Genomic DNA, 16,454 nt, shown 5'->3' with positions numbered 1-16,454 from the left:
TATTAAACAGTCTATTTTGGGGCCTACGAAGATGGTTCAGCAGTTAAGAGTGCTCCCTGCTCTTCCAAAGGATCCAAGTTTAGTTCCCAGCAGCCATGTGAGAGGGCTCACCACCTCTTGGAACTTGAGCTCCAGGGGATCAGACACCTTCTTCTGCCCTCCTTGATGACACATGTGGCATACATGCATTCATACACACAAATAAAAATTAAATTATATCCTAGGGGTTTTTTTTTCTTACTTTAGTCTGATAGCAAAGGTCCATGGGCCTTTGATCAGCTCTAGGAAGAGTTATCAAATACAGGTGGTGCCTTTTGATTTGACTCTAATATCAAAGGCATCATTATCATCAAGATTAATAAAACTACTAACATGCTCAGACCTAGTCAATTTAAACTAAAGAATAGTAAGATGATTGGTTCAGCTCCCTGAGCCATGTGAATTTGTTAATGTTACATAACACCAAGCAGTGCAGATCCAAAAGGATTTAAGATGCATGCCTGCCATGGTTAATTATGTGTCAATTTGACTGGGCAACAGGATGCAAAGATGTCAACTGGAGATATTTCTGTCAGAATATTTCCAGAAGAGGTTAGTATTTGAGTGCTGAGACCGGGAAAAGAAAATAGCCTTATGAGTACAGATGGCTGCATCAAATTATAGAAGGCCTGGACATGCCAGGGGCTGAGACAAGGCAGTCCTCTGCTCAAATATCCACCTTCTCCTGCCCTCAGAGTGGCGATGCTGGTTTCTGGAGCCTTGCCTTCAGAGAAGGGGCTTCTGCCATCAACCCTCTGCTGCCTAGGCCTTGGCACCTGGCCTAGACTTTCTATCATTGATGGGTCTGGTTCTCAGGGCTTGAGAGCTAAAGTAGAGGTTATGCCACCATTTTCTTTGGCCTTTCAGCCTGCAGATAGCAGATTGTGAGATGTCTCAGCCTCCACTACCATGTGAGTCAATCACTGACACTGTCTGTCTTCTATCTATCTACCTATCTATCTATCTATCTATCTATCTATCTATCATCTATCTTCTATATGTCTATCATCTACTATCTATGTATGTAACTATCTGTGTATGTATTTATCTGTGTATGTATCTATTTATCTATAAATCATTTACCTTTGTATCTATCACTGTCTGTCTGTGTATCTAGCCATCTGTCTTCCTATCTATGTATCTGTCCTAACCATTCTATCTGTCTGGAGAACCCTGGGTAATACCATTTCCTAAGACTTTCCACAACGGGAACAGACTAGCAAAGCAAGGATTGCAGAACAGTGTGATGAATGTGCTCCAGGAATGTGACTTCAGGGTGTGTCACAGATGCCAGCATGAGGAGATAAGGATTGGAGAGGGAGAGGCACAGTCTGAGAAAGCTTCAAAGAGTACATGATACTCTTTGAGCTAATATTAGATAGATAAGTTATCCATATAAGGAACATTACAGTTGGTAAGAATAGAAAACGTGAAGGCACAGATGAAAGATCTAAAAATGGCTGTTTGTGCAGAATCACTTGAGTGAAGGATTTTTACAGGATGTTATCAAAATACGAAGCTGGAGAGACAGGTGGGCCCAGGGCAAGAGGTACCTGCGGAGTTAAGATCATTCCTGGAGGACTTTTGGGAAATTATGTACATTTTCCCTATCTTTCTTCTTTCTTCCTTTCTTTTAAAGTTTATACAGGATCTCTTTGGTAGGACTGGAACTCACTATGTAGATCAAGCTAGCTTTGAACTCACAAAGATCTGCCTGCCTCTGCCTTCCAAGTTCTGGAATTAAAGGTGTGCACTCCCGGTTTAAATGCACATTTTCAATAACATTGTCAAGATTCAAGGTACAGTGATAAAAGAATGAAATTTCTTATCTGAAATTATTTACTCTGCTGAAACTTGTAAGAATAAAGAAACATGATATGGAGATATCACTAAAATGAATTCACAGCCTTGCTGAAATGTCTACTTTAAGGCCTCGAGAAGACTTTGAAGGAGTAACTTAAAGATGGTGTCTTACACATCTCTTTCCATGGTGACCCCAGAAAGAGAAGTTGGCTCAACACTGAGAAGCAATGAGGAAGAAAAGAGTACTTAAGCTGCCTGCAGCTTAGCTGATAATGACCAGCCATGCTAACGCCAAGTACACCAGGATGCCCCAAAGAGTCATTCTAAGTCCAGGCTGAGAAACAGGAAGTTACAAAGCCATCCAGCTGGAGGAAGAGGGCTGCTGGTAGCAACCACACAGTCATCTTCACTGTTGCTGGATTTGTGTGTGGTGGTGGGGGTGGGGATGGGGTGTGTGTGTGTGGTCTTCTAAAGATGCTCAAGGGATGAGACAAGACTTAGCCCGAATGTGGAATGTGGCCAGTGCTACCCCATGGACCGAGGTTCCATGCTGACTGAGAGGGGGAAAAGGAGGGAGGCAGCTGAGTGGCAGGATACATTCATTTCTCTCTGCTTCCTTATTCTTATCCTCTCGCTCTTATCTTTCCATTCCCACTCTCCCTCCCTCTTCTGCCCTCTTCCTCTCCTCTGGACCTCGGGGAGGGGGGCTCCTCCCCCACCATCTGATCACAGTCTATCAGGTCTTATTAGGATAGCCTGCATATCCTTCCTCTGGCAGTGATCAAATCGCAGGCACCATAGTTCATGTCAGAGGCAGTACCCCCCACACACACACACATGGAAAATGAGCTGTCCATCAGCTACATATGAACAAAGCTTCTAGGTACTCTGCATGCACTGTTCTTGGTTGGCGTATCAGTTTGTGCAGGCCCAGAGTCCCAGTATCTGTCTGGATCCCCCCTGGGTGGAGTCTCAGAGAACACCTATGTTGGGCTAATATCCACTAATAAATGAGTATATACCATGTGTGTCTTCCTGAGTCTGGGTTACTTCACTCAGGATGATTTTTTTTTTCTAGTTCCATCCATTTGCCTGCAAATTTCAAGGTTTCCTTGTTTTTAATAGATGAGTAGTATTCCCTTGTATAAATGTACCACAGTTTGTTTATCCATTCTTCAGTTGAGGGACATCTGGGTTGTTTCCAGATTCTGGCTGCAGCTGCCACTCCTTCTCCACAATAGTGACTCTCCACTAAAACTCTGAGCCAAAACAAACCCTCCCTTTCTTGAGTTGCCTCTGTCAGCTACGTTGTCTGAGCAACAAGGAAGGTAACTAAAAAATAATTCTGTAAGATGTAACTAGATGAGGCGGTGGTTTACAACTAGAAACGGGAAACCTGACACACCCTGCTGGCTTTCCTCCTCCTGCCCTCAGAAGGCCGGAGTCGCCATGCACATGATCTACTACTAGGAAAGGCAGTATCTGGGAGTCTAGGCAACTGCCTCTATATCAAAACACACTCACCACAGATCTTTAATAACACTGATGTTCCTAACTAGGAGCTTTAGCATTATCCTAGGGCTGAGGGCGCAGGAGGGAAAGTGCTTGCGGCACAAGCACATGGACCCAAGTTCAGATTTCTTGCACACAAGTAAAAGCAAAACAAAAGAAAGCAAAACTGAGCATGGTGGTGCACATCTGTAATCCCAGTGCCAGAAGGTGGGGACGGGAGGAGCTTTGGGGCTCATGACAGCTAGTCTGGACATCTGGTGAGCTCCATGCTCACTCAGAAACTTTTAAGGTAGAGAAGTGATTGAGGAAGACACCTAAATTTGTTCTCTGGACTCCATACACAGAAACAGGTGCACATACATGCATATCCCAGACGTGTACACACTCAAAATTATCTAAGTAATCAGATGCATTTTGAAAAACTTGTCAGTGGGGAAAACAAATCAAGACACTTAAAATTAAGAAGGTCTTACTGTAAGTCTATACTTAGCTGACCTTCTGACCGTTTGGAATCTGGGCCCTTCCCAAAAGCATCTGAATTTTCCCTACTGAGTCTGGTCCCTGCCTCCCACCAATGCCCAGAGTTAGACTCCATTGGCTGCCCATAATATAAGGAACCAGGCAAGTAATGCAAGCTCAGTCAGTTTAGTCTCTCTTAAGGTGTCTAATGTTGAGCCAAGAACAGAGCTAGCACTATTGTCCATTTTGGGAGAAAGTGTTCAATCTTCCAGCATTATATGTGGTATCAACTGCGAGTTTTCCACACATGTTAGGAAAGACCTACTTCCACCTAGTCTGCATATTTTTTATAATACATGGGCATTGGGTTTTGTGTAATGCCTTTTCTGCATCTATTAAGCTACTCATGGGGTGTAGTCCTTATTTAGTTAATATAGTATGTTACATCAACTGACCTTAAAATGTTAAGCCAACATTGCATCCCTGAAAAAAAATCCCAATCATAAGCATAAACTTAAACTTTAAAAAGGCATATTAATGGACTACACTACACAGTGAAAAAAATGACTCATGAGAACAGGAATGTGTGTTCAGTACAGGATATACACAAGTCACTGTAGTCAGATGAGTATGGCCATTATGAATTTAGTTTGGTGTTTCAAATTTACTGTCAGAAATCCCAAAGTGTACAATTAAGTGGCAAAATGCTAGGTCAGGTAACTGTACCTTTACAGAAGTGATCGGCACTACAGTGACTATGTTGACTTTAATTGTATTTTCCAACTGTAAGCATCCCTAATTTCTGTTCACTGAGCAGTGACTCTCCATCAGTGAGTTGATTCTTCAGTAGACTTATTCGTGGTGAGTAATTGAGAACTGTGTGGGTGTCCCCATATGTGACAAAAACAACAAAAGGGGAAGATGTGGATGGGTGACAGCTAGGAGATAAGAGTCTGAAAAGATTTGAAGAAAGAAAAGAAATTTAAAATGAAATTTGATGAGAAAGCAAGCAAGCCAGCCAGCCAACACAGGAACTTAAGAGTCAAATTTGAGTGAATTTTCTCAGCGGTTCTTTGGGTAACTAGCCAACTGTCACTTTGCAAGAAACCTCACCGGCCTTAATATAACCTTTGAGAATCATCTCCCATGCTATCGGCTATTGCAGGGCTTTCGCGACTGGCTTGCAGTATAAATGAGCCTTCTATATAAAGCTCTTGGCCTTTAGCTGAGGCAGCCTCTCAGCTAAGCTACTAACTTAGCCCAACTTCCTGTTCTACGCTCCTGCCACGGTGGCTAGCTCTTAGCTCTTAATCTCTCTGCTCTGCTCTGGTCTCCCTTCTGTTCCCTTCCATGTCCACCTGGAATCTCTCCCACCTCTGTTTCTGTCATTCCTGTCTGTCTGCCTGCCCAGAAGTTTTGCACCCTCCCTACTTCCTACCCCAGCTATTTATTGGCTGTCAGTTCTTTATTGTAACCAATCAGAAATAAGACAATTCTAAGACCATCTCTTAGGTTGACTTTAGGCAATAAGAGCTGCCTGACCTTCGTGTTTTAAGCAGGTGTGAAAGGATAAGCATTTACAAATAGGAACCCAGTGGTGGTCCACAGAAACAACAACACCAAAATCTGGTCATCTTTCTGCTGGTACAATAATCAACAATAAAACATACAGAGACACATCTCCTCAATAAGAAGGGCACCGCAACAGGTGGCTGCCATAATCTAGTGTTGATACCAGGCACTGTGACTTTGCATTTGTGCCCATTTTAGTGACAAGTCACTTTTTAACCAATGACTTTTTGTTGTTGTTCCTTATCCAAACATGTCACTTATGAAGTATTTCAGCTCAAAATTTCAATCTTTCCACTTATAACAAGTCATCAAAATGTCATCACCCGTTAGAGTGGGCTAACTACATATACTCTTTCAGGTTTGTCTTCACTGATTCCTTTTCCTGTGCTTCTCCAAAGAGTATGTAATAAGACCCAAAGTAAACTTCAGAACCTTTCTACAACCTTGAAGTTGTAGAAAGGAAAAGATACTGTGCTATTGCTGTTTTGTTTATAGCTTATCACTTGCTACATTGGTCCGGGATGTGCTGATGAGACCGTAAGCTGAGAAGCTTACAAAAAGCAGCAGTTCACAGTTCTGGAATCTGGGAAGTTCAACGTCAAAGCTCTAGAAGATTCAGTGTCTGGCATGGCTGCCTTCCTGTTTTGCAGATGGTAGGTCTGGGCTGTGGTCTCTTGCAGTAGAAGATGCAAGATGCTAGGGGCGGGATTTAGAGACTGAAACATGGACCACTAATCTCATTGATGATGTTGCTGACTAGTTTTCAGCACATAAATTCTAAGTGACATGAATAAGGAGACTATTGGTGCAGCATGGAACTATCATGAAAAAGGAACCCCAAATGGTACAGATGTGGAAAGCTTTCCGCCGAGTGCTTGAGGGACACTGGCAGGAGCAGATGCTCAAGCTGTCACCATATCTAGCAGGCAGTCTCTGTCCTGTGCTCACTTGCATCAATGGTTTAGTCTAGAGACACCCCCAGGGGCAGTGATTCCACAATTCTCTTCTCCCTCTCCCACATTTGCTTATGCCCACTACCCAGCCTGAGTTAGGCCCTCAGAGCCTCTCACATTCCCCTGTTAGCTGCCTGGCCCAGAGCTGAACCCAATGCCAGTGTTGCTGAGCAATTCATTTCTCTCCATCATTCTGTTTCCTGGCAGAACCACATAGTATTAACTCCCTTTTGCCTCATCAAAGAAGAATTTGGTTTATTCAATAATTCTTTATCTAATACTTCCAGTTCATGACCTGTGCTGGTTAGTTTTTGTCAACTTGGCACAAACTAGAATCATCTGAGAAGAGGGAATTCCAGTTGGGGAATTACTTCCATTAGGCTGACCTAAGACCCAGTTGGGGGCACTTTCATGATCAGTAATTATCATGGGATGGCCAAGTCAAAGGAGAGCAGGTAGTTTTACGATGTGTAAAATAAGAAGCCAAGAAAGCCACAGGGAACAAGCAAATGAACAGCATTCCTACTTGGCCTCTGCATTAGTTCCTGCCACTGGGTTCCTGATTTTCCTTCATGATGGACTGTAAACTGTAAGCTGAAATAAACTCTCTTCTCCAAGTTACTTTTGCTAAGTATTTTATTACAACAACAAAAAGAACACTAAGACATATCAAAACAACAAACAAAAACAATAATTTTATTAGACTTATTTTTCCAGAAAGACATAGTAGTAGAAGCCTGAATTCTATCACTTGCTTTGTCTTTATCATTTTAAAAAGAAGCTTCATGGTACAGATGACTCTGCGAACTTTGGAGGAAATTCCACACTAGCTCATCAAAAGGCACCCGGAGAAGGCAGGGCGTGGCAATGCCATTATGCAAATGGCCACATTGGCTTCAGAATCTGGACTAATGAAATCTAAATTTAATCCACATATCCCTTAACTTAAAAAAAAACATACACATTGGATAAGCAGTTACATCTGCATTACCCCCATCCCAGTTGGTTATCACAAAATTTTGTAACTAAGTGTTCTTGTTGTCTATTTTGAAACTTAAAAACGTATAACTCACCTTAGCAACTAAAAAGCAGGTGTGGCATTTGTCAATTTAACAGAATGTTAGCTCAGGTTCCTAATAAAGGTATCCAACAGTGATGTTTTAAGAACAGCGTAACTATATAAGAGATGTTTTCTATAACAAGCATAAATGAAACACAAAGATATTAGTGTTTAAGACCAGAGCCAATAACCTTGATATATGAAGAAATGAGCTATTTCATTACGATATCCTTTACAGCTGCTATGATGTGTCTGGCACTGATTCCACACAGCTCCAGCAGCTCACTAGGTTGCCCACTTCGAGGCACTTCCCTTACTGCAAGCTGACGAACGATGATGTCAGGCTCTCTAGAGACGGCTGCACACACGGCTTCACCAATGCCACCTTCTCGGTAGTGATCTTCCACTGTGACGATCCGGCCACCTGTGGCTTTGGCACTTTGGATGATGGTGGCAGCATCCAGGGGTTTGATAGTGAAGGGGTCAATGACACGAATAGAAATCCCTTGTTGAGCAAGTTCGTCGGCAGCTACTAACACTTCATGTAGTGTGACTCCTGCTCCAATAACTGTCACCTCGTCAGCTGCACTGCGGCGGATCACCTTGGCCTGTCCAATCACAAAGTTCTCCTGTGAGGTATAAATCACTGCAGTTTGGGGCCGGCTGGCGCGGATGAAGCAGACTCCTTTGGTGACAGCTGCCAGATAAACAGCGTGCTCTGTAGCGACAGCATCGCTTGGATAGAAAACAGTGCAGTGAGGAATGCTTCTGAACAGGGCTAGGTCCTCCAGAACCATCTGGGAAGGCCCATCTTCTCCAACAGACAGCCCGCAGTGGGAACCAATAAAGTTGATGCTGGTCTGACAGACGGCTGCCGTTCGGATCTGATCAAAGGCTCTGGTCTGGAAGGCAGCAAAGGTACTAACAAAAACAAGAGCCTGTCCTCGTGTGGCACACCCCAGGGCCACATTTACCATGTTTTGTTTAGCAATAAAGCAGTCTATGAAACGCCCAGGGTGTTCTTTCTTGAACATCTCTGAAAAAGTGGAATTTTTTGTGTCGCCATCTAGAAAAATAACTCTTTTGTTAGAGTGGCCCAATTTAGCCAGAGCCAAGCCACATGCTTCCCGAGTAGCTATCACATCACCCAGTTTATATGGAGGCGGAGAGGTCATTTTTATACTGGAGATGCTGATCTGGGGTGAGTCTTCAACAGGGGGCTTTGGCGTGAGACTTCTGTTTGTTTGTATCTGACTCTCAACGAATCTGATGATTCCATCAGCTCTGACATTGGGCATAGGCTTTCCATGCCAATTTTCTGCATCCTCAACATCTGGAATACCCTTACCCTTGAAGGTCTTGGCAATCAGGGCAGTAGGTTTGCTCTTGACTTGAGTCGCTTTCCAGAAGGCCCGGCAGAGGGCTTCCACATCGTGACCATCCACCACGTGGGTATTCCACCCAAACGCTTGGCAGCGCTGCTCATAGATGTCTGTGAAGTGCTCTTGTGGCGCAGTGCCACTCTGTCCCAAGTGGTTCACGTCAAAGACTGCCATGAGGTTATCCAAGTTGTAGTGGGAAGCAAAGGCCATGGTCTCCCAGACAGAGCCTTCGAAGGACTCACAATCCCCCATGAGGCAGAACACACGGTAGCTGGCCTTGTCAAAGTACTTGCCAGTATAAGCCATTCCACAGGCCACACCCAGTCCTTGCCCAAGGGACCCTGTGGCCACATTAACAAACGACAGCCGTGGGGTGGGATGACCCTCTGGGTCGCAGTGGATTTTCCGCAAATTCAGCAAGTCGGATTCACGGATACTGTCCACCTCCACCCAAACTGCATAGAGGATGGGAGCCGCGTGGCCCCTGGAGAGGACAAAGCGGTCATTGTCAGGGTGTTCCGGGTCTGTTTGTTTGTACCTCATGGTGTGGAAGAAGAGCACGGCCATGATCTCCGAGGCACTACAGCACGACCCCGGATGCCCCGTGTTGCAGGCGCACGTGGCCCTGATGGAATGGATTCGCAGGCGATTAGCCACATCCTGAAGCACCTGTAAAGTCTCAGAGTCCAGAGTGGCATCTTTGACCAAGGACATGACTTCAGGTTGGTCGGCAGCCGAAGAACAAAGAAGCCACTTCAGCTTCCTCCGCGTCCTTTAACAGAAAGTCTCCTCGTGCGTGCAGCGCCTGTTGATGACGCTAAGGAAAGTCTGCGCATGCGCGCAGTTCCGGCGACCGTTAAGGAAAGTCTGCACAGCTGCGCATGCTCAACGGCTTTGTTTTGCGCAGTAACACCAGGCCTAGATTTTTAATGTTTACTTTTTTACTTTCAGCCTCAATATTATTAAAATTAATTAAACATCATTTTACGTCTCCTTAAGGCAGAAATTCAAAATGGGATAGATGTTGTTATATCCATACATTATGTCTCAGGAAAAAATATTTTAGATAATATTGTGCCCTTTCGCCTACTGACGTTTCAATTTTTAAAAATTCTTCAACTTTAATTTTACGTGTATGAGTGTTTTTGTCTGGTTGTATGTGTGTCCACCATTTGTGTGAGAGGCCTTCGATCCCCTAGAACTAAAGGTACAGATGGTTGTGACCTGCAGGATGAGTATTAGGAGAGTGAATCCCGCTTCTCTGAAGAGCAGCCTGACCTTTTAATCGCCCAGCCATCTCTCCAGCCCCTGGTACCTCAATTTTAAAAGTCAAGTTTTTTAACATATTTATTTTATTACAAATTAATAAAACAAACTACATACAGCTTGAGATCCAGGATGGAGATTCCTCCAGAAGATCTTTTTTTGTTGTTTTTCCATATGAAGTTGAGAATTGATCTTTCAAGGTCGATAAAGAATTGTGTGGGTATTTTGATTGGAATTGCATTAAATCTGTATTTTTACTATGTTGATTCTCCCAATCCACAAGTATGAGAGATCTTTCCATCTTCTGAAATGTTCTTCAAACTTTTTCTTCAGAGATTTGACGCTTTTTCATACAAATCTTTCACTTTCTTGGTTAGAGTTACACCAAGATACTTCATATTATTTGTGGCTATTGTGAAGGGTGTAGTTTCCCTAACTTCTTTCTCAGCCTGTTTGTCACTTGTATACAGGAGAGCTATTGATTTTTTTTTTAGTTGATTTTGCATCCAGTCACTTTGCTGAAGGTGTTTATTAGCTGTAGGAGTTCCTTGATAGAATTTTTGGTGTCAGTTATGTATACTATCATATCATCAGCAAACAGTGAGAGTTTGACTTCCTCTTTTCTGATTTGTATCGCCTTGATCTCCTTTAGTTGTCTTATTGCTGTAGCTAGGACTTTGAGTACTATATTGAAGAGATACGGAGAGAGTGGACAGCCTTATTTTGTCCCTGATTTCAGTGGAATTCACTTCAGTTTCTCTCCATTTAGTTTGATGTTGGCTATAGGCTTGCTGTATAGTGCCTTTATTATGTTTAGATATGAGCCTTGTATCCCTGCTCTCTCAAGGACTTTTAACAAGAATGGGTGTTGGATTTTGTCAAATGCTTTTTTGACATCTAAGGAAATGATCATGTGGTTTTTTTTCTTTCAGTTTGTTTATATGATGAATTAAATTGATGGATTTCCATATATTGAACCACCCCTGCATGCCTTGGATGAAGCCTACTTGTTCATGGTGAATGATAGTTTGATATGTTCTTGAATTCTGTTTGAGAGTATTTTATTGAGTATTTTTGTATCAATGTTCATCAGAGAAATTGGTCTGAAATTCTCTTTCTTTGTTGAGTCTTTTGTGGGTTTTTTTGTTTGTTTGTTTGGTTGGTTGGTTGGTTGGTTGGTTTGGTTTTTTTGTTTTTTGGTTTTTGGTTTTTTGTTGTTGTTGTTGTTGTTTTGTTTTGTTTGTTTTGTTTTTTTGTTTTTTGTTTTTTTGGTTGGGAGACTTTTGATGACTGCCTCTATTTTCTTAGGTGCCATAAGACTATTCAGTTTATTTACCTGATCTTGATTCAATTTTGATAGTTGGTAGTGATCAAGAAAATTATCCATTTCATTTAGGTTTTCAAATTTTGTGGCATATAGGCTTTTGAAGTAAGACCTGATGATTCTTTGGATTTCCTCAGTGTCTGTCGTTATGTCTCCCTTTCATTTCTGATTCTGTTGATTTGAGTACTCTCCCTCTGCCTTTTAGTTAGTTTGGCTAAAGGTTTGTCAGTCTTATTGATTTTTCTCAAGGAACTAGCTCTTGGCTTCACTGATACTTTTAATTGTTTTTTTTTTCAATTTATTGACTTCAGCCCTGAGTCTGATGATTCCAGGCAAAAAATATGGAATGCTTCACGAATTTGCCTGTCATCCTTGCACAGGGGCCATGTTGCTCTGCTTTCCAATAGTTTTGTTTTTTAACCAGTGACAATTTCATACATGGATCTAAGTGCATTATGATCATATTAATCCCCACTACCCTCTCATACTTTCCTTCCTAGTCCCTCTGAACTCCTTCTTCCAACAAGACCCCTATTACTAGTATGTGTTTCTCTTTTTATGACCCACTGAAGCTAATTATAGCCACTTCCATAAATATAAGCATATGAATAATGGGTAACTTACTAGTGGCCAAACCACTGAAGTTAAATGATTGATTGCCTCTCCCCCAGAAGCCATTAGCTGCCAATAGCTCCTCAGCTAGGGGTGGGATTTCATGAGCCCCTCAGCCATGAGAGAGTGTATGTGGCTTCATCCTTGGGCATCTATCTGCTGTGAGTTCGTGAGTGCAATAGCCATGTCACGAGGAAGCTCTCCTAACCATCCTCTGGCTCTTTGATTCTTTCCCTCATTTTTCAGAAATATTCCTCTACTGTTGGAGGCTGGGAAGACACAGACATCCCACTTGGGGCTGAGTGCTCAAATATAGCTTATTATAAGCACTCTGACCAGAAATGAGTCTCTGCATTAACTTCTAACCACTCAAAAAGAAGCTTCTCTGGCCAGCACTAAGAACAACACTTACATATGAGTATAGACATAGTGCTTAGAAAGAGGTCTGACACCATATCTATGTAGCAAGACAACATTGGTAGGTTCCTCCCTAGGGCCTCTTACTTTCCCAGCCATTGGCTTTTGATGGGGTTTATATACTAGGTATGAGTTCCCAACTGTGACACGGGCTTCAAAGTCAATCAGAAAGCAACCATTTTTACTAGTGGACATATCTCTCTAGGCAAGTTGGTATTGTAGGACACAAGGTCTGAAAGTGAGTAAAACCATTCATCAATGGCGCATACCCCAGCAGCCTGCATTGCACCTTTTAGCACCTTCTCCATTCAAATTCTACCTTACAATTGTAATTTTTATTAGTTTAGAAAATAGTGAATTTCCCACACTGCCTTAGTTTAGGTTAACACTTCCTGTTTCTTCCCCACCCACACCCATTCTCTTCATGGCTTAAGCTATTCCATTCCCTGTATTTCCTTCGCCTACTTTAACATCACATGTAGTCGCGTATCCCTCCACGTAAAGACCCCCACCATGGGCCCTCTCTATTTCCTGGCCTCTACAGACATTCAAAAGTAAACACCTAAACCTAAAGATTTAAAGCTTGGCTCCGCAGATGAGTGAGAACGTGAGGCCTTTATCTTTCTGGGTCTTTTTTTTTTTTCAATCAATTTTCCTTCAAATTGCACAGTGTCATTTTTCTTTACAGCAGAATAAAATTTCATTGTATAATTATACCACCCTTTTATTATCCATTGATTTTAGTTGAAGGACATATAGGCTGATTCCATTTCATAGCTATGGTGACTAGAGCACCAATGAACACTGATGAGCAAGCAGCTCTGTAGTAGGATATAAAATCCTTTGGGTACCTGCTAAGGAGTTGGGTTGTATGGTAGTTCCAATTTTATCATTTTAAGAAACCTCCATAACGCCACACTGCTTTACCCTCCGACCAACAGTAGATACTTCTTCCCCTCTCCCTATATCCTGTCATTTGCTGTCCTTTGTTTTCTTGACATTGGCCATTCTTGTTGGGTGAAATGGAATCTCAGACTTCTTTTGTTTTGTGTTTCTCTGATCTTTCCTCCCCATGGCTTGACCAGTTTGCCTTCTTATGCAACCTAGAACCACTTGCCCAAGGGTGACACTGCCCACAATGTGTTGGGCCCTCCCACAAAAGCCATTAGCCATTTGTTGATAATGCTCAAATTAAAAACTATGTATTAGTCATTTGTATTTCTTCTTTTAAGAACTCTTTGTTCAATTCATAGACCATTTCACTTTTAAATTGGTTTGCTTTCTTGATGTTTAGTTTCTTGAGTCCTTTATTATAGATATTAATCCTTTGTCAGATGTATGGCTAGCGAGATTTTCTCCAATTCTATAGACTGTTTCTTCGCTTGCTTGACAGTCTCCTTTGCTATGCAAAAACCTTTTAATTTCATGAGATCCCATGCGTTTAACATTGGCTTTATTTCTTGAGCAATCAGTGTCCTATTCAACCCCTACCTATACCTGTATCTTGAGGTGTAAGCCATAATTCACATTCCAAGAAGCCACAGGTTATTGCATGAAAATCCTAGTGACTGGTGTGGGATATCTCCCCATGAGCTATTGGTTAGAGAGACTTCAGAGGCCCCCAGAACAATATTGGTTACTTGTGACTGTCAACCAAATCTAAGCAATAAAACTGTTGCTGAACACACCACCTCCTTTGGTGGCAATGCATAGAGAAATCAAGCGAAAATTGAGCTGGAAGCTCCCTTCATGTTGGGCAGCTTTTATAGTGCCAAGAGGTGCTACACTGGCTGCAGGGGTAAGTCTTCAATGGGCTTACTCAGTTCTGGACCCGGAAGTAGAGTATAGATTTAAGCCTTCAGGCCTCATGTTAAGGTCATTGGTCCATTGTAGTTAATTTTTGTGCATAATGAGATGTAAAGATTTTGAGTTTTTGTCTTTCTACATGTAGATATACAGTTTTCACAGAATCATTTGCTGAAGACATTGGGGTTTTTTCCCCCTCCGATGTGTGTTCTTGGTATCTTTATCAAAAGTATATGGCTATGTTTGCATGGACTTTGATCTTGGTCCTTTGTTCTACTCTATTGATCTACATGCCTGTTTTCATACCAGTGCCATACCGTTTTCATTACTATAGTTTTGTAGTATAAATGGAAATCAAATGATGATGACACCAGAAAATTCTTTTTGCACAACATTGCTTTGGTTATCTGGCATTTTTTGTGCTTCCATATGAACATTTTAGGATAAATATCTTTATTGTGTTGATAAATATCCATTCTGTGCTAGTTAATTTTTTGTAAACTTGACATAAGCCAAGGTCATCTGGAAAGAGAAAACCTCAACTGAGAAAATTGTCTCCATCAGATTGGCCTGTTGGAAATCTACAGGATATTTTCTTGATTAATGATTGTTGTGAGAGGGCCCAGGCCACTGTGGGCAGTGCCACCCCCCAGGCATCTGGTCCTAGGTTATACAAGAAAGCAGGTTGAACAAGCCATCACTACAAACACATAAGCACCATTTTTCATGGCCTCTGCATCAACTCCTGTCTCCAGGCTCCTGCCTTGAGTTCCTGCCCTGACTTCCCTTTATGATGGACTATAAACTGTAAAGTGAAATGAATCTTTCCTCTCCAGGTTGTTTTTGTTCATAGTGTTTCACACACACACACACACCAAAAAAACCCCATAAAACAAACAAACAAACAAACAAACAAAAAACTCTAACTAAAACACCTTTTATTTTAAGTTTCTTTATGACCATTATAATGAAAGGGTTCTCTAATCTGTCAAAAGCCTTTTTTGTGCCTTTTGTGATCAAAATATGATATGTCCTTGAGTCCATTTACATAATGTATAAGTCATTCATTTACATTCATTAAACCGTCTGTGTCTCTAAAATAAGGCCAACTTGATCATAATAAATAATATTTGTGATGTGTTCTTGACTCATGTTTGTATTTTGTTAAAAACTTTTGTATGTATGCTCATGTTCATGAGAGATTGGTGTATAACTTCGTTGTTGTTGTTGTTGTTGTTGTTGTTGTTGTTGTTGTCTATGTTTATCTGGTTTCAGTATCAGGGCACTACTAACTCCATCAACAGAGTTAGGCAGTGTTCCTCCCTTTCCTATTTCATGGACGAGTTTGAGGGAACATGGATGCTTGCTATTCCTTAGAGGGCTGATAGAAGTCACCAGGGAATCCATCTGGGCTTGTTCTTTTTTAGGTGTGAGAGTTTTAAATTACTGCTTTGATCTCACTTCTTGTTATAGATATGCTTAATTTATCTCATCTTGGTTTAATTTTGGTATGTCATCTATATCTAGAAAAAATTTTTCAAGTTTTCAATTTAGTGGAATATTTTTGATAAGGTATGATGTAGCGATTTTCTGAACTTCACTGAGGAGCTGTCACTATGGCTTCCCTTTAATCTCTACTTTTATTGATTTGGGTCTTCTCTCCTTTTCTCCTGGTTAGCTTACCTAAGGTTTATGGATCTTGTTTATCTTTTCAAAGAACCAACTCTTTGTTTCATTGATCTTTGTATTTTGTTGTTGTTGTTTTCCAATTCATTAATTACTACTCTCCTTTGATTTTATATTTCTTTCTTAATACTGCCTTAGAGTTTGGCTTGTACTACTTTTCTAAAGCCCTAAGTACATCATTAAGTTATTTATTTGAGATCTCTCTTACTTCTTCATATAGAAACTTAGAGCTATAAAATTCCCCTTTAGGACTGCTTTCATTGTATTCCATAGGTTTAGGTAAGTGTGTTTTCACTTTCATTTGACTCTGGGAACTTTTTATTTCCTTATTGATTTTTTTCAAGAGTCCATTCAATATTCAATAGTGTTTGTTTAATCTACATTAGTTTGTATATACTCTAGAGGTTTTGTTGCTTTTGATTTGGAGAATTTGTTAGAATTTGTGTTGTATCCTACTATATGCTATATTTCCAAGAATATTTTATGTGCTTTTGAGAAAAATGTACATTCTGCAGTGTTTGGATGAAATGTCCCATAGATATCTATTATGTCATTCAGATATT

The 16,454-nt window shown here is 41.3% G+C and overlaps 1 protein-coding gene across 1 annotated transcript; it reads right to left on the bottom strand.

Moving 5' to 3' along the window:
- Positions 1-6,956: 6,956 nt before the first annotated feature.
- Positions 6,957-9,673, bottom strand: LOC311585104 (transketolase-like protein 2). Its single transcript, XM_084759906.1, has one exon. It carries the CDS (start codon positions 9,492-9,494, stop codon positions 7,611-7,613), a length of 1,884 nt encoding a protein of 627 aa, XP_084616032.1. The 5' UTR covers positions 9,495-9,673; the 3' UTR covers positions 6,957-7,610.
- Positions 9,674-16,454: the final 6,781 nt, after the last annotated feature.

Source organism: Acomys minous (assembly GCF_964271855.1).
Source record: "Acomys minous genome assembly, chromosome: 15".
NCBI classification, from domain to species: Eukaryota; Metazoa; Chordata; class Mammalia; order Rodentia; family Muridae; genus Acomys; species Acomys minous.
This window is presented reverse-complemented; position numbering and strand designations above follow the sequence as displayed.

What these genes read in the sequence shown, in the direction of transcription:
- LOC311585104 (XM_084759906.1), bottom strand. Translation starts at nt 9,494, where the DNA reads ATGTCCTTGGTCAAAGATGCCACTCTGGACTCTGAGACTTTACAGGTG.